Source organism: Petaurus breviceps, unplaced genomic scaffold, assembly GCF_028583685.1.
Source record: "Petaurus breviceps papuanus isolate PSGF00001 unplaced genomic scaffold, PetGlider_PUasm1.0 90845, whole genome shotgun sequence".
Classification (NCBI taxonomy): Eukaryota; Metazoa; Chordata; class Mammalia; order Diprotodontia; family Petauridae; genus Petaurus; species Petaurus breviceps.
Window position 1 is genome coordinate 3,242,335 of NW_027187359.1, and position 23,661 is coordinate 3,265,995.

Genomic DNA, 23,661 nt, shown 5'->3' on the forward strand with positions numbered 1-23,661 from the left:
TCTCCCTCACCCACCCCCACTGAGAAGACAAGCAATTCAATATAGATTATACGTGTGTAGTTATGCAAAACATTTCCATAGTAGTTATGTCGTGAAAAACTAACATTTCTCTCCATCCTATCCCATCCCCCACTTATTCTATTTCCTCTTTTGACCCTGTCCCTTTTCAAAAGTGTTTGCTTCTAACTACCCTCTCCCCCAATCTGCCCCTTCGATCATCCTGCCTCTTATTCCCTTCCCCCCTACTTTCCTGTAGGGTAAGATACCCAGTTGAGTGTCTATGTTATTCCCTCCTGAAACCAAATCCAATGAAAGTAAGGTTGACTCATTCCCTTTCACCTCCCTGCTCTTCCCCTCCATTGTAATAGCTTTCTCTTGTCTCTTTCACATAAAATAATTTACCCCATTCTAAGAGATTACCAACACTTTTTGAAGTCATCAAGTAAAGGTTGGATAATGACTTATTGGGTATATTCAAGAAGGAATTCTTTTTCAGGTATGGCTAGGATTCCATCCTAAGTTCTATTCACCTTTGAGATTTTTGTGATTTTGTGGTTCAATCTGCTTAGATTGTAGACAAGAAAGACTCTCAAGAAGCCTAAAATATTCAGCTCTATCAATGGTGTTCTTCTCCTTGGAGGTTTTCCCAGGGCATCCTGTTCAGTTCACCCTATCCCCTTTCCATCAAGGATACATCTCCCAGAGCAAAGTTTGGCTGCTATAATACCCTCTCAGCTTTAGCATTCTAGGATTTATAGTTGGAAGGGAATTTGGTGTAACACTTTGGGGATGCCCAGCTTGAAAGACAGACAGCTGCCTGTGGAAACAAATGGGCCTCACAGCTGCTTGTAATTGGTCATTATTGCCTTGGCCATAAAAGGTCAGGATGTTCTTTTGACTGCTGGTGATCAAAAGAATAGGTCTTGCTCCAGGAAACAGGGACTCTTGGGTGTGAGAGGGAGGGAAGGAAGATTTAAGGAAGGAAGGAAGAAATGAAAATTACTGGGGGTACTGGTGGAAGCCAGGAGTATGAAAGTAGGGGGAGAGTAAGGCAGTAAGAGTGAAGAGTGGTGTGAATGTCTGTGGACAGAGTGAGCAGGTGATCACAGAACAGCCTGACTGAGTGGAAGCTAGGAGCCAGGGAGGGGTGCTACTTTGGGAGTTCAGGTGTGGCTCTTTGGTAGCTCATGGGTGAGTCCGGGTACAGAGCCCTTGGGAGTGTTATTTCATACCTTAAATGAACTTTGATTTAGGGAGCATGGGGAGACTGGGAATTAGGGTGATAAAGGAAGGCAGCTCCCTTCCTTTCTCCTCCCTGCCCCCTTGCTGTATTTAGCTGGTGAGATGGAGAGTGCCTTGGGTCCCAGTGCCCTCCCTATAGAGCAATTCTAGCATTCCAGGGGTGGTGATGGAAGAGCCCTAAGAGATTCTGTATCTGGGTGGCAGAACTTTACATCTCTAGTAGACTCTGTGTTGAGAAAGCATCCAGGGTGGTCCACGCAGAAGCAGACCTTGGAGAATGTTCCAGTAGCAGTAAATATGCATGAGTGGGTGTGTAAAACTTGAAATTCACATAATCCAACTTCCTCATTTTACAGATATAGAAACTGAGGGCCAGGGGGACAAAGGGGCAGAGGGGCAGAGCCTTAACTCGAACCCAGGTCTAATCTCTTGTTACTTCCTTACTGCTTCATTCCACTCCTCTTGCCAGGGAAGGTAACTGTGATTCTGTAGCTGAGGCTTCCCTTATGGGAAGATGGGGCCCTCTAGGATCTTTAGCATATACAAGCATGGCCAGCCTATGTTGACAAGGCGAGATTCCTTCTGGCCTTGTTTTTCTTTTTCAAAATAGGCCTCTTGCTGTTAGATCCCTCCCCCCTTAGCTGGAACTAAGCCCTCTTCCTCACCTCCTGTTTATATGAGGATGGAGCTAGCAATACACAAGAGAATTCAATCTCCACACTGTAAACATTTGTCCAGTAGAACTAAAAGTGTGGATATGGATAGGGAGTTTCTGAAAAATAACTATTTCCCTCTCTCTCTGATAAGTGAATCTTTGTCTACTGTGGGAAGAGCCCCTTTGGAGTTGAGCCCTGAAAACCTTCTGTTTTCAGTGTCCAGCACCATTTTTAAAAAATATTTATTTATTTTTAGTTTTGAACATTTGCTTTTATAAGATTTTTGAGTTCTAATTTTTCTCTCCTCTTCCCCTCCCCCCAAGACGGCATGCAATCTGATATAGGCTATACAATGTACAATAATATTAAATATTTCCACATTAGTCATGTTTTGAAAGAAATCAGAGCAAAAGGGAAAAACCACAAGAAATAAAAAAGAGAAAATAGCATGCTTCAATCTGCATTCAGACTTTATAGTTCTTTCTGTGTAAGTGGATAGCATTTCCATCATGAGTCTTTTGAAATTGTATTGCTGAGAAGAGCTAAGTCTATCAAAGCTGGTTGTCACACAATGTTGCTGTTACTGTGTACAATGTTCTCCTGGTTCTGCTCACTTCATTCAGCATCAGTTCATGTCAATATTTCCAGGTTTTCTGAAATCTGGTTCAGCACCATTTTTCTGCATAACAGAACTTCATTTTCTTGGGATTTTCCCTGGGAACTGGTTAGAGGCAATGAAATGTAGGAGAAAAAGCACTTGATTTGGGTCTGAAGACCTGGGTTTGAGTTTGGACTGCATTTTACTAGTTGTGTTAGCTTAGATAAGTCACAGCTTCTCTGATCCTCAGTTTTCTCATCTGTAAAATGGAGATGACAATCTTCATCAAAGCCATACCATTAATAAAGGTTAAGTTAATAAGCCAACACTGTTGACAAGCTAATGAGCAGGAGATATGACACTCAGTGTGGGCTGAGTTAAGCTCATCTCACCTTGCCATACTGCTTATCTACTTAGCTTACATTTACATAATACTTTTGTAGTATGAGCAGCAGCACGAGGGAGGCAACATTCCCAAGGGAGGCCCAAACTGAATTAAAAAGACAATTAACATGGATGGAGGGAAAGAACACTGAGGGAGGATGGATGGTGGTATGAGCTATGTCTGGAAAGAGCAACTGCAATACTATTCAGAGGTCAAGGTATAGACCTGTGGGTACCCTCAGATAAACAAATCCAGAAAGCTAGGCAGGATTGCAAAGCTGTTGGAGTAATAGCTCAGATCTGGGGGAAGGATAGCTCTGAGTAGCCCAGGGAATGCTATGGATAAAGCAGCATAAAGTATTATCAAATAATAGCCTGTTGCATGCAAAGTCCAGGGGTGAGGGTTGGGAAGGAAGTTGTGTCCTTTTGAGGTAGACCTCCCATCCCTCATCCACTTGTACCTATGATGTTACTGCAATGTACTTGCGAGCCTCTTTGGAGAAACAGGATAATTAACAAGGGCAGGCAGTTGTCTGAGTTGGCTCATATAACCAAATGACCCTCAAGATAAGTGTCTGATTTAATACGTTGTGTGCCCATGGGCCTTCCATACTGTGCCTACTAGAAAATATGGAAGAGCAGAGGACTTTCAATTCTAGGTTTGTATGATAGAGAGAGAATAATTCCTGCTAAGGAAGGAAGGAACCCAGAGAACTGAGGAACTGCTCAGGAAGAAGGAAGGATAGGAGGGAAGCTGAGGAAGAGTCAAACTAGGGCGCTCATGGGAGCTAAATGCATTACACTCAAGATTCAGAGATTTTATTCATAAAGCTTTAAACTCTATTTTTGGACTTTCTTCAGGTGTTTTATTCCTTATTGGTTTTTCATGGAGTTGCTAGAAGTGGGAAATTCTGCTGTAAAAAAAAAAAAGAAAACCTGCTTTCTTTCAGGGGCAAGAGGGAGAGGGAGAGGAGCTAGGGACTTGGGAATCAGTTAACTAGCACTTATTAAGAGCCTTTTAAGCATCGGGCAGTGCTGAGCTTGCAAAGAAAGGTTCCTGCTCTCAAGGAGCTCACAGTCTAAGGGAGGAGGAAACACACACACACACACACACACACACACACGAATGTGTAATGTAATCTCAGAAGGCACTAAGATTAAGGAAGACTGGAGAATATTCTTACAGGTCATGGAGTTTTAGCTGGGATGTGAAGGAAGCCAGAGAATTTAGGAGGACAGGGTTAATTTAAATAAAAAGAAATATTTATCTGGTGGTCAAGTTAAGGAAGTAACTGAACCAATTCCATGCCTGGAACCCAGGAATAAGTATTTTGGGGGCAGAAGAAATAATAACAATAATAACTAGCTCTTATATAATGCTTTAAGGTTCGTATAATGCTTTATATATTATCTAATTTAATAATAATTATAATTAACATTTACATAGTTCTTACCATATACCAGAGGGTAACTAGGTTGGTGCAGTGGCTAGAGCACTGGGCCTATAAGTCAGAAAGACCTGAGTTCAAATTTGGCCTCAAACATTTACTAGCTGTGTGACCCTGGGCAAGTCCCTTAACTTTGCCTCAGTTTCCTCATCTGTAAAATGATCTGGGGAAGGAAATGGCAAACCACTCCAGTATCTTTGCTAAGAAAACCCCAAAATGGCTTCACAAAAAGTTAGACAGGGCTGTAATGACTGAACAACAATTATGTGCCAGGCACTTTTCAACATTGCTGGGGGGTAGGTGCTATTATTACCCCCATTTTATAGGTGAGGAAACTGAGGCAAACAGAAGTTGTGACTTGCCCAGGGTCACACAGTATCTGATATGGTTGGGGATCTTAAGGCTAGGGCATCATCTTTGTGGAAGGGCCCTGGTCCTGGCTGTGTCTTGACCAGCAGTGGAATTCCATTTGGTTAACTACTTGGTGAAGACCTGTATGGAAATGTGCAATCTCCAAATGGCATAGCAGAAACAGGAGTACTCCAGGAGACATCTGCAGGCAGTGAGAGAGAAAGTGGTTGTAGGGGAGTAGGGCTGAAACAGACCAGACGTGACTGCTTCCATGGGCAGCCCTTGATTTTTACTAGGACCTTTGGCTCCATCAGTGAGATTACCAAAGCTGATGCCAAGAGCCTAAAATGGATCTTTAAATGGAATTATTGGATAATGGTAAAGTAATATCCACTATGGATTTCTGTTAGGGAGATTGGCAAGCAGAAGGGGTCCCAGAGAACAATCACTTACTCTTAGTGCCTTCTGAGATTACATTATACATACATACGTGAGTGTATATGTTTTCTCCTCCCTTAGACTGTGAACTCCTTGAGAGCAGGGACTGTCTTTTTTGCCTTTCTTTGTAGCTTCAGCACTGCTTGATGCTTAAAAGACTCTTAATCACCCCAAAATGTAAAAATGTCCAACAAAAAATAGTAAAGACACTCAGGGATCAATTTTTAAGACAAAGAGGGGAAAATTCTGAAAAGATAGGAAGGATCACAAGTAGTGGCTTACTTTTTAAAAAAATGGTGACTGAAAAGACATCAGCCACTCCAAAGCTGCATGCCTATTTTTTCAGGTATATAATCTTCAAGATTGTCTGTGCAAGGATATCCCTAATGAAAATGTGAAGGAGGAGGGTATACATTTTAAAAAAATCAGTAAACAAATATGGCAAGCTTTTTTAGACAACTTCCTGTAGCAGATCACGCTTTCACATTCACTCAATTGAATGATGTATAAAGAATTCAAAGGCCTACCATGTTTGCTGATTATTTTTTTTAAAAGTTATTTGACTCTGTGGTGACAATAAATGCAGCCTTAAAGACTCTTCTCTACTAAGCTGTCTTCCATGTGTTCATTAAGATCATACAAGATCCCTTGACAAATGAAACCACAGTGATGATTGTGTTCAATCATCTTCTTAGTATTAATGCCAAGCGAGGCATAAAAAAGAGAGACACACTCACCAAGTTTGTTCACTAGTGTCATAGACAATGTTTTATAAAGGTCCAAAATGGGAGAGAGATTCTCTGTGGATGGTGAGGCCTCCAGATGTTCCTGTTTATGGGTAATATGGTGCTGCTTATAACATCAAGTTGAGGAGGGCTCCAGGACCTCCTCAGTAAGATTCATAACCACATGAGAAAGACCTGCTTAGCATGAGAAAAATCAATAGCTTTACAGATAGAACAGTTGGAAAGATGGCCTATTGAGTTAACCTACTTGCTTTGGGAGGTGTACAATCAACAATTTGGAACTATGCCCAAAGGGCTACCAAACTGTGTACACCCTTTGATGCAGCAATGCCATTACTAGGTCTATGTCCCGAACTGATCAAAGAAAAAGGAAAAGGACCTATATGCCCCAAAATAATTATAGTAGCTCTCTTTGTGGTGGCAAAGAATTAGAAATTGAGAGTATGCTCTTCAGATGGGTAATGGCTGAACAAGTTGTGGCTTATGATTGTGATGGAGTACTACTGTGCTGCAAGAGATCATGAGAGTGGTAGTTTCAGAAAAGACATGGCAAGACCTAAATGAACCAATGCAAAGTACAATGAGAAGGATCACTAGATCATTGTGCACAGTAACAACAATGTTGTAATGATGATCAACTATGAGACTTGACTACTCTGATCAATGCAATGATCTGAAACCATTCCAAAGGACTCATGGTGAAAAAATACTCTCTCCAGAGAGAGAACTGATTAACTCTGTGCAAACTAAAGTATAATTTTCTCACTTTATTTTTATTTTTTGTGATATTGCTAATGTGAAAATATGTTTTCCATGATTACATATGTATAATTCATTGATATCATTTCCCTTGCTTCCTCCATGGGTAAAGGAGGGGTGGGAGGGAGCAAGAAAATTTGGAACTCAAACTTAAAAAAAAAAAAGAATGTTTAAAATATATAAATAAATAATTTAATTTTTCTGCATTTTCTTTTCCCCAGTTACATGTAAAAACAATTTTAAACATTCATTTTTAAAACTTTGAGTTCCAAATTCTCTCCCTTCCTCCCTCCTCCCTCATTGAGAAGTCAAGCAATTTGACATAGGTTATATATGTATAGTTATATAAAACATTTACATGATAGTCATGTTGTGAAAGAAAACAAAAAAATAACCTCAAGAAAAATAAAGTTTCAAAAGTATGCTTCAATCTATATTCAGACACCATCAGTTCTTTGCCTGGGGATGGATAACATTTTTCATCCTAAGTCCTTCAGAGTTGTCTTGGATCACTGCATTGCTGAGAATAGCTACCGTGTTTCCCCGATAATAAGACCTATCCCGAAAATAAGCCCTCCCCTTACTGTGTAAGATTCCTCTAAAATAAGCCCTCCCCCTAAAATAAGCCCTATTGAGATTGCTACTGTAGTGAAGGTGATCCCCTGCGCTACACGCTACATTACGGTACCCTCTGTATGCACCGCCCCCCTCCCCCCCGTGAAACGCACGCCGCGCTCCGAGCTGCATCCAATCAGAGCTGCAGCAGTGAGCGCGTCATCCTGTTCTTTATTGAATTCATTATTGAATAAAGGTACATTTTTTTGTTCACATTTACCTGTTTATTAAAATTGCTGTCAATGTTCATTAAAATAAGCCCTCCCCTGAAAATAAGCCCTCTGGTGTTTTTCTGTCCAAAAAAAATAATAAGACAGTGTCTTATTATCAGGGAAACACAGTAAGTCATTCATAGCTGGTAAACACACAATATTGCTGTTACTTTGTACATAGTACATTTCACTTTGCATCAGTTCATTTAAGTCTTTCCAGGTTTTTCTGAGAGCATCCTACTAATCATTTCTTATTGCACAATTGTATTCCATCATAATCACATACCACAATTTGCTCAACCATTCCCCAATTGATGGGCATCCCCTAAATCTCCAGTTCTTTGCCACCAGAAAAGAGCTTCTATAAATATTTTTGTACATATAGGCCTTTTCCTCCTTTAAAAATCTCTTTTGGGATACAGACCTAGTAGTGGCACCACTGGGTCAAAGGTTATGCATGGTTTTATAGCCCTTTGGGCACAGTTCCAAATTGCTCTACACAATAGTGGAATCAGTTCACAATTCCACCAACAAATGCATTAATGTCTTATTTTTCCCACATCCCTTCCACTATTTGTCATTTTCCTTTTCTGTCCTATTAGCCAATCTAATATGTATGAGGTAGTACCTCAGAATTGTTTTAATTTGCCTTTCTCCAATCAATAGTGAGTTAGAACATTTTTTCATATGACTATAGATAGCTTTGATTACTTCACCTAAAAACTGTTCATATTTTTTTTTATCATTTATCAATTGGGGAACAGCTCTTATTTTTTATAAATTTGACTCAGTTCTCAGTATTTTTGAGAAATGAGGCCTTAATCAGAGAAACGTGCTTCAAATTTTTTTTCACAGTTACTATTGCTAACTGTACTTCCCTCCATCCTATTCTGCCCTCCCTTTTATTTTATTCTCTCTCTCCTTTCATCCTGTGCCTCTTCAAAAGGTTTGCTTCTGATTACCCTTCCCCCAATCTGTCTTCCCTTCTATAATCATCCCCCTTCTCTTATCCCCTTCTCCTACTTTCCTGTAGGGTAAAATAGATCAATATACCCATTTGAGTGTGTATGTTATTCCCTCTTTAATCCAATTCTGATGAGTAAGGTTCACTCACTCCCCCCTCTCTCCCTGCTCTTTCCTTCCACTGTAAAAACTATTTCTTGCCTCTTTTAGATGAGATAATTTATCCCATTCTATCTCTCCCTTTCTCTTTCTCCCAATACATTCCTCTCACCCCTTGATTTTGTTTTTTTAGATATCATCCCTTCATATTCAACTCACACCTGTGCCCCCTGTCTATATATATACTCCTTCTAACTGCCCTAACAATGAGAAAGTTTTTATGAGTTACAAGTATCATCTTCCCATGTAGGAATGTAAACAGTTTAACCTTATTAAGTCCCTTATGATTTCCCTTTCCTATATGCCTTTTTATGCTTCTCTTGAGTCTTGTATTTGAAAGTCAAATTTTCTATTCAACTTTGGTCTTTTCATCAAGAATGCTTGAAAACCCTCTATTTCATTGGATGTCCATTTTTTCTCCTGAAGGATTATATTCAGTTTTGCTGGATAGGTAATTCTTAGTTGTAATCCAAGATCTTTTGCCCCCCAGAATATCATATTCCAAGCCGTCCGATCTTTCAGTGTAGAAGCTGGAATCTCTTTTAGGAGGTGATTGGTAGATTCTTTCAATGTCTATTTTACCCTCTGGTTCTAAAATATAAGGGCAGTTTTCCTTGATAATTTCTTGAAAGATGATGATTAAGCTCTTTTTTTTTGATCATGGCTTTCAGGTAGTCCAATAATTTTTAGATTATCTCTCCTGGATATACTTTCTAGGTAGTTTGTTTTTCCAAAGAAATATTTCAAACTATCTTCTATTTTTTTTCATTCTTTTGGTTTTCTTTTTATTACTTTTTGATTTCTCATAAAGTCATTAGCTTCAATTTGCTCAATTCTAAGTTTTAAGGCATTATTTTCTTTAGTAGGTTTTTTTTTTTCTTCAGTAAGCTTCAGTAGGCTTTTTCCATTTGGTCAGTTGTAATTTTGTAAGTTTTTTTTCCCTTTAATGAATTTTTGTGCCTCTTTTTCCCATTTGACCAATTCTGCTTTTTAAGACATTCTTCTCTTCTGGCTTTTTGTACCTCTTTTACCATTTGGAGTAATCTGCTGTTTAAGGTGTTATTTTCCTCAGTATTTTTTTTGTGTGTGTCTCCTTTACCAAACTATTGACTCATTTTTTCATGATCTTCTTGCATCACTCTCGTTTCTCTTCCCAATTTTCCTCTATCTCTCTTACTTGATTTCCAAATCCTTTTTGAACTGTTCCATGGCCTGAGACCAATTCATATTTTTCTTGGAGACATTGGATGCAGGATCTTTGACTTTAGCTTTCTTCTAAGTATGTGTTTTGAACTTCTTTGTCACCATAGTAACTTTCTATGGTCAGAATTTTTCCTGTTGTTTGCTCATTTTCCTAGCCTCTTATTTGATTTTTAACTCTTTGTTAAAATAGGGCTCTGCTTCCACAGTTGAGTGCACTGTCCCAGGTTTCAGGGGGTTTGTGCAGCTGTTTTCAGAGATACTTCTAGGGATCTGTAAGTTTTCAGTTCTTTCAAGGTAGTATGATCTAAGGAGAGGTATGTTTACTACTCTCCTGGCCTGTGCTCTGGTTTGCTGGGGATGTGCTCGTATGGCCTGAGCTCCTTTCTCACCCAGGTCTGACAGACCTTTCCTATCAACCTTCTAAGTTGTCTTAGGCTAGAAAATTGTTTTCCCCTGTCTTTTTGTGGGTTCTGCTGCTCTAGAATTTGTTTAGAGGTATTATTTAAAAGAATTTGGAGGAGTTTAGGGGAGAGCTCAGGCAAGACCCTGCCTTTACTTTGCCATCTTGGCTGCACCTCCCTAAATAATTTTTCAAAAAAGAGAGTTAGTATATTAGTACATATCTTGGATAAGTGTTAGTAATGAGATAGAAGCCAGAAAGAATGAAAAAAAAAAGCAAGTTAGATTAAACTTGGAAAATAATGCAATGTTGTGAATGATTCCAAGCCTCTCATTGAAACAAAATAATAATAGCTAGCATTTATATAGCTGCTGCTCTTACCTCAGTTTATCCTACAGCAATTCTGTAAGGAAGGTGCTGTTATTATCTCCATTTTACAGATGAGGAAACCAAGACCAAGAGGCACCATTAAATGCTGTGCACACATAGCTTGCAAAAGTACAAGGCAGGATTTGAACTCTTGTTTTCCTTACTCCAAGTACAGGGCTTCTCATACCATTTAGCTGCCTTATCTTGAATATTAATATTCTCTGGATGGTGTTCCCTAGCTGGAATCATGGAACACCATGAGCTACGAGGAAAGAAAATCGTGGGTGACCTAAAAGGGTGCCTAATACACAGGGTGGGTCTAATCAGGCCTCGATGATCATTTGCTGGTTCTGAGTGTTGTAAAGGACGTCATCAAAGAGAGATGACCAGAAAAGGAGGTTGGCCAGCTGTCTGTTAAAAATAAGGGAAAATGAGGCATATGTGGTTCTAGTGCCCACAAACTAGTAAAAGAGCTAAAGAAAGGCATCTAACACATTGGATAGATCCCTCATAGAGAATTGGTGGAAGGAGATGGGTGAGAGTGGTGCAGCTTGAGGAGCTGCACCTGGTCTGTATCCTTTACCAGTAGAGAGACAAGACTACAGGGTCATGTGAAGTCTGGTCCAGACCTGTAAGTTTATGAAATAGGGAATTTATTAGTAACATTATTTTCTAATGAAGAATGGCAACTCCTTTTCTTCACCTTATACATTGTCTTAGAGAGTGGCCTGGGGCACTGAGAGTATATATTAGAGACCAGACTTGAATCTGGGTCTTCTTGACTTTGTTTCCTGTTCTCTATTTGCTATTCCAGACTGCCACATGAACTATTGAAGTAATAATAATGATGATAGCCAATAATAATAATAGCATTTATATATCACTTAAAAATTTTTAAGGTGCTTTACAAATATTATTTTCTTTGATGCTCACAACAAACCCTATTATTGTCACCATTTTACAGATGAGGAAATTGAGGCAGAGGTAAAGTGATTTTTTTTTTTTGGTTAACACAAGTAGTACCTGAGGCCAGATTTGAACTCAGATTTTATCATATAGTATTACATGATAGTATTATAGGTTTATTATATTATGGGTTTATTTATTATATGATAGTACTATAGGTTTCATCTTATAGTATTTATAAAAATAGTATTTTGATCTGAAAAAACCAGTATGGTACAAGTGCACTGGTTCTGAAGTCAGAGGATCTGGGTTCAAATTTTATCTTTGGGTTTAAATAAATAAAATGCTTATTAAAAAGATAAAAGTGACAGATTGGATAAGAAAACAAAACCCTACAATCTCTTGCTTGCAAGAAACACATTTAATAAACAAAGACATACACAGAATAAAACTGAGGGAATGGAAAAAAATTTATGATGCATCAAGAGAATTCAAAACAGCAAGAGTTGGGATTGTGCTACCTGCAAAAAGATAAAAAGGGATAAACAAGGAACCATAAACAATGAACTGATAGTAGCATTAAACTTAAATGCTCCAAATACATTAGTATCCAAAGTCATAAAGGAAAACTTAACTGAGCTGCAAGAAAAAAAAATACATAGATAGTAATACAATAGTGACAGGAAACTTCAGCGTCCTTCTCTTGGTTTTGAAAAAGTCTAACTGAAAGCTAAATAAAAGGAAAAATATGGAGCTGAACAATTGCTGCAGAAACTAGAACTAAAATACTTATGGTGACTTATAAAGGGACTCCAAAAAACATACATATTTCTCAGCACCATGTGGAACTTTTACAAAAAATGTCCTTCATGCAACTCAAAATTGTTTAAGGCCATAGATATATTAAAAATAAATATTAAAAGTCAGAACTAGTAAGTATATTCTGTATAGACTATAACACAATAAAAAAAAAGTCATTGGTTCAAGGATCACAAACAAAAGACAGAGACCCAAATGAAAACAACAATGAAATCCTAAGAACAAATCATAAAAAAAATAATTATACAAAAGAAAATTATAATAATAGTACAACATACTGATATTTCTGGGTTACAGCTAATACAGTCCTCAGGGGAAAAACCACATCCCTACAGACATAATTTTCAAAATACCAAAAGAAAGGATTAGTAAATTAATTATGAATTAAAAAAATTAGAAAGTAAACATATAAACAAACCTAAAATAAGCACAAGAAAGTAAATATTATATATTAGAAGAAAAAGAAATAACCCCTCTCTCCCCAAAAAAGAAATGGTAAACAAATCAACTCCTACTTGTAATGCTTACTACTTATGTTAGCTTGGGTAAGTCACAACCTTTCACTTTCCTGGGCCTTTGTTTTCTCTTTTGTTGAAACCTATGGCTTCTAAGATCCCTTCCAACTCTAGATCATGATCCTAAGACACTCTTCAGATTTACTCTTTTCAGCATTTCTTAGAGACTTGTTCCTGCCTCACACATTGTTTTATCATAATATTCCAAGGTGAAGGAGAAAGCAAATATTTTTACATAAATGTGTATGTATGGGCTAAGGACCACAGGCATAGCTAAGGATATAGCTTAAAGTACAAAAACAACCCAGCGTGTAACCTAACCTATCTCTGACAATAATGATAGTTAATATTTGTGTGGTTTCATAAGGTACTTTACTTGAAACTACCTTGTGAGATGGGTAATGCAAGTGTAATTATTCCCATTTTACAGATGAGGTAAGTGAAGGTTGCCTAAGGTCATGCAGCCTATAAGCTTTTTGTACCACCATGCTGCCATGGAGACCCAAGGGCTGGGAGACCTAAAAACTAATTTTGTCTAGATATACATTTTCAGACACAGCCAATATGTGTATCTGTTTTGTTTGACTATATTTATTTGTTATAAGGGAGAGATTTTAGGGGGAAGGGGAGTTGGTAAGAATTTTGGTGGAGAATAGAAGAGGGATGGTAGAAAAAGAATATCAATGTAACATTTAAAAATATATGGAAGAAAGTAGAGAAAGTTCAGAAGGGGCCATAAGAAAAGCAGAGCAAAATTGATTTTACCATGTTAAATTTAACATATATTTTAAACTATGGGTGATAGAAATTCACAGTTTTTTATATAGTCTTCTTTTTGCTGTTCTTTATATGTGGAAATATTAATATTATTTCCTGTCAACCTCATAACAAAAAAAGAAAATGTGAAAAAAAAGTTAATCTTGTCACATTTTCAATAATGGGCCTATTAGATTTTAATAAGGACATCTGGAAACTGGAAGAAAATGACCCTTTCTTTATTCAACCTCTTTGCTATCAAAACACATGGTTTGTTTTAAAAATTCGAAGTTTATTTTTGAAGCAAAGTTTTATTTTTCCATGTCGTTTGCCTTTGTGTATTTGAGAATATTTTTAGATTTGGGAAATTTATGATAAGACATGAAATGGCTCCTGTTTGCTTAGGTAGTCTCCTTAGTCATCTTTCTTCATATATATATAAAAATATACTTAGAGCTACTCTGCTTATTTGGTGACTTTGCATGGCCCTCCTTCACTTGATTCCAATTCACTTGCATATCATAGCATTACCTCTCAAATATCATGGTCCTCTTCTAAAACAAAGGACAAGCAACAACAGCTTACTTGCCAATGAATTCTTATAGGGATTTATGAATACCTGGTTTGAGGCTCAAGACTAGGAGTTAATGTTATTAGACTATTACAAACAGGTAATGTAGCTGTGAAATAGTCTTTGGTGTTAAATGACTGTATCTATTCAGGATGCAGAGAGGCAGTGTCAAACAATGGGAATAATGTTGAGCTTGGAATTATGGAACTGGAGCTGGAATCCCAGCTCCTCCATTTTGATATTTGTGTGACTTTGGACAAATTATTTGATCTCTCTGGGCCTCAGATTTTTCATCTATAAAATGAGGGGGGAGGAGGCGGCTAGGTGGCACAGTGAATAGAGCACCGGCCCTAGAGTCAGGAGGACCTGGGTTCAAATCCTGCCTCAGACACTTAACACAAAAACTAGCTTGTGACCTTGGGCAAGTCACTTAACCCCAATTGCCCTCCAAAAAGCAAAAAAAAAAAAGAGGGGGTTGGACCAGATCATCTCTGAGGTACCTTCCAGCTCTAGATCTTTTTATAAAAAGGAAAAATTAATCCAAATATCCCTTAGCGAACCAAAGATTGATAAAAACCTTGTTTGGGTGAAAGTATTACATATCAGTCAAAATTTGTTTTAAATTTAATGGAAGGGCAGTGGAATTTTTTAAAAAAGAACTTTGCCACAAAAAAGTACATTTGACCCAGTCTACATAAATAAAAATAAATGTAAAGTATTGTGCCTTATACAAATACTTTTTAAAAAATTTTAATTGTGAAGGGAGATAGAAGGGAGGTATTTTTATTTTTTCCTTTGATACGGGTTGGTGTGTGAGGGCAAAGAGAAAAGAACAAGTCGTCAATCAACAAATATTTATTAAGCACCTACTATGTCCCAGGTGCTGAAAACACAAGTTCAAAGAATGAAACAATTCCTCCTCACAACCAGCATATCTTCTAATATGAGACATAATAAGTACCTATAAAAATATACATATAGCTTAAATCTAAAGTTAATAAATATAATTTATACATAAATATATGTATGTATATATTGTGTGTTTATATATATATGTGTGTGTGTATACATATTTATACATATTAAATGCAAGGTATTTTGGGAGAAAGGACACCAGGAGTATGATATTAAATACTTAACAGCTGGCCAGAGCCACACTTTAATCTTCATTATTAACATTTTCTCCACCACTTCCTTAAGAATAAAAGTCAACAAAACAATAAATGAAACCCTGATTTATAGAGTCTGGGAATTTCTGAGTGCAAATGTTCACTTGAAATTTGAATAACTGGTCAGAAGCAGGCAGAGCTGACTCCAGCAGACCCTTGGAGGGCACTAGCAGTCAGTCCAGAAACTTTTATTAAGTGTCTACTGTGTGCCAGGTTTTATACTAAGCCCTGAGAATACAAAGAGAGGCAAAAGGGGGTGGGCAGGGGCAAATCAGAAAAGACTTTATACAGAAGGTGGTACTTGAGCTGCATCTTAAAGGAAGAGAGCGAATCTATGAGGTAGAAATGAAAAAGTATGGGGGAGGGGGAGGCATAGGGCAGCCTATGCAAAAGCATGGAAATTGGGAGGAACATGGAAATTGGATAGGAACATAAAATGTATGAAGGAGGTGATATTTAATAAAGCTGAAAAGGTAAATTGGGGTCAGATCATGAAGAGATTTCACTGGTGAATATTTGATCTTATGGGGAGCCACTAGAGTTTATTGAAGAGGAGAATAATATGGTCAGACTTATACTCTAGAACTATCAAATTCTCTGTTCACTGAAGTTTTAAGTCTTTGTAATTGGGAAAATAATCCCTAAGTACTCTGCCCTGGTTAGACCACATCTAAAGTATTATGTTCAGTCTTAGGCATCTTATTTTAATGAAGGACATTGATAATCTGGAATGCTTTGCCCCCTTACCTCCACCTTTTAGTATCCTTGGCTTTCTTCATAACTTAGCTCAAAGTCCTTCTTCTGCAGGGGCCTTTACCCATCTCCACATCTACCAATGACTTCCCCTTTCAGATTTCTTTCCAGTCACTCTATAGGTGTCTTGTATGCCTTGGTTAATTGCTTGTTGTCTTCCCCCATTGGAATATATACTCTAGAAAGGAAGGGTCTGTTTTCTGCCTTTCTTTCCATTCCCAGTGATTAACCCAGAGCCTGACACATAGTAAATGCTTAATAAATGTTTGTTGACAGACTGATTGACCATTTCTTCCACAGAAGCATGTTGCAACCAATCTATGCCTTCTTCTCCAGCACAACTGGTTTGTGCCTTCACATAAATGTTCCATTACCCAAGGTGCCAGTGACTTTATTCTAGGTACAAACATATTTCATAGGTACAAACAACTTGCCTGACTTACTTCCTTCTCTGATCATGTTTTTCCTGGATGGTATCTTTTACTCTTCCTCTGAAGCATGAGTCATCACTGGTCATGTACTTCAACCTTCTGATTCCCCCTCTGCATTTTCCTATTGCCCTCTGAGTCACCCAAAGACATCTTTATTGTTGTTATTGTTACCTAAGTTCCCTTGAAGCTCAAAAACTCTTTGATTCTGTGATTCCGTTCTCTGGTTGTGAAATAGAAGGGTAAAATTCCAGGAATTATTAAAAGTGCTTTGCAAGTAATTTTGCAGTACAATACAAGAGAGTGGGATTTTTGCCTAAATACAAATTAAGAAAGTCACACTCAGAAGTCGTTCCTGGCTAAGGACACCAGACATCTGGAAAGAGTTTCTTTTAAGGGGGGATCTTTTTTGGGGGGAAGAGAGTAGAAGTTGTTGAGATAGAACATACTGTGACTATTGCGAAGAGATAACTAGATTTATATCTGAGGAAAGCAAATTTTCAGGAAATTAACTAACCCTACATGGGGGAGGCTTGGACCTCTGTCATACTTTTGAGAACCAAGGAGATGCCTGTCCAAAAATAATTTTCCTGATGATCTATCCTCATGCCCGAAGATGCTTTGGGGTGAAGGCTTCATCTATGGAATGTAACTGTTAAAATGTGAGTCCCAACAAAGATGTTGGGAAGGCTAATGTACTAACAGCTATTAAAAAGTTTAATAAGATTTCACTCCTCAGATCCCCAGGTGAAAGCAAAGGAGTTAGGTAGGATGATAAGGTTCCTTTCTACTTCCTTTCAGGAAGGGTACAACATGTATAGACAAGTAGATAAAAATATATATATACAAGATGATTTCAAGAAGGAAACAAGGCTGACAGTTTAGGGGTTGGGGTGGGGCATAAGGAAGGACTTCTTGTAGGAGGTGGCACCTGAACTATGCTTAGAAGAAGCTGGGTATCCTGTGAATGTGTGATCATTTCAATTCAGCATGTATTTATTAAGTGCCCACTATATACAAAGCACTGTTTTAGGGAATGGGGACAGAAGGACAAAACCAAAAAGTCCCTTAATGAGATTTCATGGTGAATTCTTGGGAGCATTTGGTCACTGAATATTTTCCCAATTGACAGTAGCTAATAGTATATCTACATAGGAGTCTATGTATTTTTTAAAGGTGTTCCCCTCCTAAAAATAATCACTAATATTGATATAATACTTTAGGGTTTGTGAAGTGCTTTATGTACATTATTTCATTTGATCCTCACAAATTGGTGCCACTGTTATCCCCATTTTATAGATCTGGAAACTGAGGCTGAGAGTGGTTAAATGGCTGAGAGTGGTCACACAGCCATTACATGACTAAGGCAGGATTTAAACTCAGGTCTTCCTAAATGCACATAGTTTATCCACCATAATATCTGGATGCCTCACAAAAAGTATGAAAATTAAGAAAGAGTGGTAGAAAGAAGATTGAATTTGGGAGGCAATCATCCTAGGTTGAATCTACCACTTATTACTACCTGTTTGACTTTGGATGCATCATGTTATTCTTCAGAGCCTCAGTTTCCTCCTCTGCAAAATAAGGGGTTTAGACCAGATGACTTCTGCGGTTCCTGTTTTTAAGCTGTGTACTTGGGGGTTCTTGGCTTCCTTAGCCCTGAGTTTTACAAAGCAGTGAAGCTCTAACTAGGAAATCTTTTACCTGAAGTAGAGACAGGGAATAGTGGCAACATAGGATTGTCTGATTTTAGATGTAGTCCTGTCAGGAGAGGAGGACAGGAGGTAGCTTTTCCTTAGAGACCTGACCAACTTGCCAGGATAGCTGGCTATGGTTAAAGAAACTGAGAGTAAAAATGTTGTATGGCTTTTCCCAGTATTAATAAATTACTGAGGTAGAGTTTTGACTTTGGTCTTTCTGTTTTTGTTTTGTTTTGGAGGCAGAGTTAAGTGACTTGTCCAGTATCACACAGCTAGTAAGTGTCTGAGCAGGATTTTAACTCAGGTCCTCTGAACAGAGTCTGGTGCTCTATCCACTGCACCACCTAGCTGCCCAACATAGGTCTTTCTGATTCCATGCCCAGCGGCCACCTAGATGTTTCATGAAGAGATTGGGAACCACAGATATAAGAGAGAAAATACTGAACTTGGGACCACAAGTATAATGAAAAGAAGACTGGAAATTGGGACAGGGAGGGGAGAGGCAAGCAAGAGCATCATGGCCTTAGGACTCTGGGGTGGGTCACATGGGATCTGTGGTCTCAGGATCTCCACAAAGAAGTAAATGCCCCCTTCTGATGTTGGCAACCTCAATGGCTCTGCCCTAGTGTCGCCCCTGACAAGTGGTGTTTCTCCCTTATTCAGGGTTTGTTTTTCATTCTTTCTCCTTTCCTGAGCTTACAAGTGGGCTAACAACCATTGTCGCTTCTCTTTGCAGTCTCTCGGACCCAGAGTTCTCCAGATGACCTGAAAGCCCTCACCTGGAATGTGAACCGGTTGAATGAGAGTTTCCGGGACTTGCAGTTAAGGCTCCTGCAGCTCCCACTCCGGGGGGACATGATGGAGCACATCTGGAAGCTTCAGGACCTCTTCCAGAACCACTCAGACTCTCTGCGCCTGCTGATGAGCTCCCTGCAGAGGCTGGAGGGTAATGTGTGGAGCCTGGAGACCCAGGCCAGCCAGACGGAGCAGACCATCTCCCTCCTGCGGGACAGTAGCAGCCAGCAGTACGAGGCCGCCCAGATGCAGCTCTACCACCTACAGGTAGAGCATAACAGCAGCCAGCTACTACTGCAGCATCACGCCAGGCTCCTGTCCGAGCTGGCCAACAGGGTGAGCGGTCTGGGCGAGGAGCTGGCCGAAATGACCGGGGCCCTGGGGGGCATCAACCAGAGCCTCTCCTATGATGTGGGCATCCACCACACTCAGCTCCGGGACCTGCAGGTGCTCGTGAGCAATGCCAGTGAGGATGCCCGGCGCATGCGCAGGGTCCACATCGGCATGGAACTGCAGCTCCGGCAGGAGCTGGCCATCCTCAATAATGTGACTGAGGAACTGCGGCTCAAGGACTGGGAACACTCGGTGGCCCTGCGGAACATCACCCTCATGAAAGGTACGCGCCTGCCCCGCCCTGGCAGCCTGCCATCGCTCCTGCCGAGCCCCACCCCTTAGCCCTCTGGCACTTCGTATAGCAGTCATTGGGTACAGAGCCGGCCCCAGTCTCTGAGCCAGAAAGACCTGGGTTCTAGCCCTCTACCACACACGGGCAAATTCCTTAACCTCTCAGTGCCCATGCAATGCTCTAAGACTAGACTGCTGAACAAGTGCCTGTCTTCACTGGTGAACTGGCTTCTCCAATGGGAGTCCCTGTACTAGTGAAAGCTCACACCTCTTCCAAATAGATTTTACTTTTCTCAATTTAATCCTCAGAACGATCCTATGGGGTAGATCATGTCAAAATTACTCTCAGATGAGGAAACTGAGGCTTAAAGAGGAACTTGCCTTGGCCTCCCTAATACAGCTAAGTGAGTTGTGGAAGATGAAACTGACGTATTGCCCATTGCTCTGTAGAGTTCAGTGGACCGTTGTTAACTGACCACTCTATTTAAGAGCAAATAGGAGTTAAGTGACTTGCCCAAGGTCACACAGCTAGTAAATGTCCAAGTTCAGATTTGAACTCAGATCTTCCTGACTTCAAGCCCAGGGCTCCATCCCTTCATTGCCTAACTGCCTCTTCCTCACCACTAGCCTCTCCCTTCTCCAATCCATCTTGTACACTTTCATTGTGGCATCCCCCTGGCAGAGACCTTCAATGAAACCCCATTGCCTAGGCTAGTGGTCTCCAAGCTTTTGTGTTCATGCACAGTAAAACATTTTTAAACATGTGCCCCTATTTTAAAATGAAATACACATACTGTTGTATTAATGAATTATGTATGCCATAAAATGTGTACAAGAATAGAAATTAAGATGGGTTATAGATGACATAATATTTGGTCCCTGCATCAAGAGCGAGCCACCAGAGTTTACTAAATGAAGTGATGTATACTTGGAGGTTAGATCGGAGTGGGGACAGACTTGGGGCAAGAAGACTGATTAAAAATCTATTGCAATCGTCTAGATGAAATGTGAGGAGGGCCTGGACTAAGCTGGGGGTGTATGAGTGGAGAGGAGACAGATAGGAGAGGAGGTGAAATTGAAACAAGTTTTGGCAACTGATTGAATACAGAGGTGAGAGAGAGTGAAGAGAGGAGAATGGCACTGAGATGGTGAACCTGGATGTCCTGGTGCCTTTGACAGAAATTGGGAAGTTTTAAGAAGTGAGTTTGGGAGGAAATATATAATGAGGGCTGCAAACAATCGCAACCCAATGGATGCCTATTTATCCTCTGCCCCACCCCAAATGGAAAGGAGAAGGCAGGGTTCTTCCTCACCAGTTACTGCCCTACAGAGCGAAGCCTGCCAAGCCTCAAGGTGATTTGGGAGCAGGAGGTGGATGCATTTGGGGTGAAATGTTGTAATGTTCCCAATGGCACCTGATTCCAGGCTTAGAAGATGAAGGATGTTGGGAGCTTGCTCATGAGGGAAGCCAGGTAACAAACATTCATTAAGTACCTATAAAAACAGACTTGAGGCAGGTAGACCCACCACCAGGCTATTGTGACAATCCAGGCGTGAGATGATGAGGGTAGGGGTTTAGAGGAATAAGGATAGGTGAGATATCGATGGAGACAAGTCCTCAGATTGATTATCATGAGGAAGGTTGCCGAGTCTGCTGATTTCTCCTGGGTTCTGCAGAGGTGAAGTCCTTCCATGAGCCTTTCTCTTGGTGCATGACCCCTTCCTCAGATTCTCTGACCAGAGCCTTCCATCTCAGAAGCATAACCTTCCCTCTTTTTCCAATTATCAGCTCTTAGCTGTGCTCTGGAGTCAGAGGATCTGGGTTCTAATTATGCCTCTCAGGCTTATTACTGTCTGCATCACCTTGGACAACACCTTCTACATCCTGGGCTTTGGTTTCCTCAAGTTAAAAATGAAAGTGTGAGACCAGAGATGGACTCTGAGTTCCCTTCCAGCTCTGGGTGGTGCAGCCTCTGCACCATCTTCCTCCAAACCAGGGAGCTGGGATCAGACTCAGAATGAGAATGATGGCATGTTAGAGCCAGAAGGGGCCTTGTGAGCCAACCTCTGGCTCCTCATTCTGCCTGTGTTGGCTTAAACATGCCATAGGCGGAGGCATCATTGTAGTTTGCATTGGTCTTGAGCAGGAGGGACAGTCCTTGAAGACTGACTCTGAGGCTACCCCAGGTGATTAAGGGATAGGAGACCTCATTCATCCAGATAAAAAAAAGTTATTGAATTCCTGGCAGTACGGTCCTGCAGAAAGAGCTCTGGAGGGGCAGCTTATTGCTGATGGTGCAGTGAATAGAGCACCGGCCCTGGAGTTGGGAGGACCTGAGTTCAAATCCTGCCTCAGACACTTGACATATTTATTAGCTGTGTGACCTTGGGCAAGTCACTTAACCCCAATTGCCTTGCCTTCCCCCCTAGGAAAAAAAAAAAAAGAAAGAGACCTGGATCTAGGGTCAGAGAACTTGGGTTCAAATCCTGGCTTTGCCATTCACTGAATGATCCTGGGCGAGTGCTTTCACAATTCTGGGCCTCAGTTTCCTCACCTGGAGGATGGACTATTTGGCTTCTAAGGTTCCTTCCAGCTCTAACTCTCTGTTCACATGATCTTCTATATAACATACCTAATGTGGGCAGATAGGTCAGGATTACAGAACGTGGTGTAGATGAGGCATCTCCTCATGACCAGCTTGGTGTCTAGGGTCCCATGCAGTCACATAGGATACCCCATGCCAGCACACTCTTGCTGACACAGTGTGAGTTCGGTGAGCTGTGCCTAGAGATAGTCAGAAAAGGAAGACTCTCTCTCTCTCTCTCTCTCTCTCTCTCTCTCTTTTTGCTTTTTGGAGGGGGAAGGTAGGGCAATTGGAGTTAAGTGACTTGCCCAAGGTCACATGGCTAGTTTTTGTGTTGTGTCTGAGGCCAGATTTGAACTCAGGTCCTCCTGACTCCAGGGCCAGTGCTCTATTCACTGCACCACCTAGCCACCCTAAGACTTCCTATTTGTACAGCTGGGGTGATCAAGGGAAGCCCCTGATTGGCAGAATTGGGGCAGCTGACATAGAGCTGGACGGGTGCTCTGGCTTCTTGTGGGGCTGACATGTACCTTGCTGGGCTGACCCAAGGATCTCAGGATGGATCTGGCAGTGGTAACTTACAGGAGTAGGCATCCAGCGACTCGAGGTTCAGTCTCAGGCTTGCTTAGGCAAGTGTGGCCAGAATACATGCCCAGTTCTGTGGGAACTGCCCTGGTCCCACAGATAGTCCTTACTACCCTTGCCTTGTCCTTCCACCATCTTCATGTCATTTCAGCTTTTGGGCAGATTTATAAAGTAGGAGGGGCAAGTAGTGTTATCCCCATTTGACAGAAGGTTTGAGTGACTTGCCCAGCTAGTGAATAGCAAAGGCAGGACTGAAACCCAGAACTTTGAACCTTCAGCATGGGCTTTTCCTCCTACACATTATGCTGCTTTATCAACCAACACACACACACACACACACACACACACATACACACACACACACACCCTCCCCTTCAGGGACCAGTGTATTCAAATAGCTAAAGGAAACCTGGCTAGAAGGAGGTAGGTCTGAGGAGGGAGGGGAAATCCTCCAGGATCAAGGAAGAATTTATTGAAGGAATTTGTTTGATGAAGCCACACATTATTTCTTTTTCTTTCTTATATAAAAAAATATTATCTCTCCTCCTCCCTTGCATTTCAATGTCCCTGTCTTTTAGCCCTTGTATGACTTTCAACTTTTGCAGGTCTCACTGGGGCATCCCTCTTACTGATACTCTTTAAAACACATACACACACAAATCTACTTCTCTCTGAATTACTTTTGTATTTGTATCTTCAGTGCACAGGGAGGTATTTGATATTGCTAATTGATTGATTCCCAATTTTTCTCCCTCCTATCTCAAAAGAAAAAGAACTCTCCTTGTAACAAAGAAATATAACTAAGAATAAATCCACATGTAGACCTTGTCTGGCATGCTGGGCTCATTCTATGTTTCTATTCTATTCTCTCTCTCTCTCTCTCTCTCTCTCTCTCTCTCTCTCTCTCTCTCT

The 23,661-nt window shown here is 40.3% G+C and overlaps 1 protein-coding gene across 3 annotated transcripts in view; it reads left to right on the forward strand.

Moving 5' to 3' along the window:
• SCARA5 (scavenger receptor class A member 5) overlaps positions 1 to 23,661 on the forward strand; it is a 162,014-nt gene that overhangs the window by 72,891 nt on the left and 65,462 nt on the right. For all 3 annotated transcript variants that reach the window (XM_069071927.1, XM_069071926.1, XM_069071928.1), the window contains exon 4: positions 18,897 to 19,571. In XM_069071927.1, coding sequence (XP_068928028.1) covers positions 18,897 to 19,571 — 675 coding nt within the window. The remainder of the gene's footprint in view (positions 1 to 18,896; positions 19,572 to 23,661) is intronic.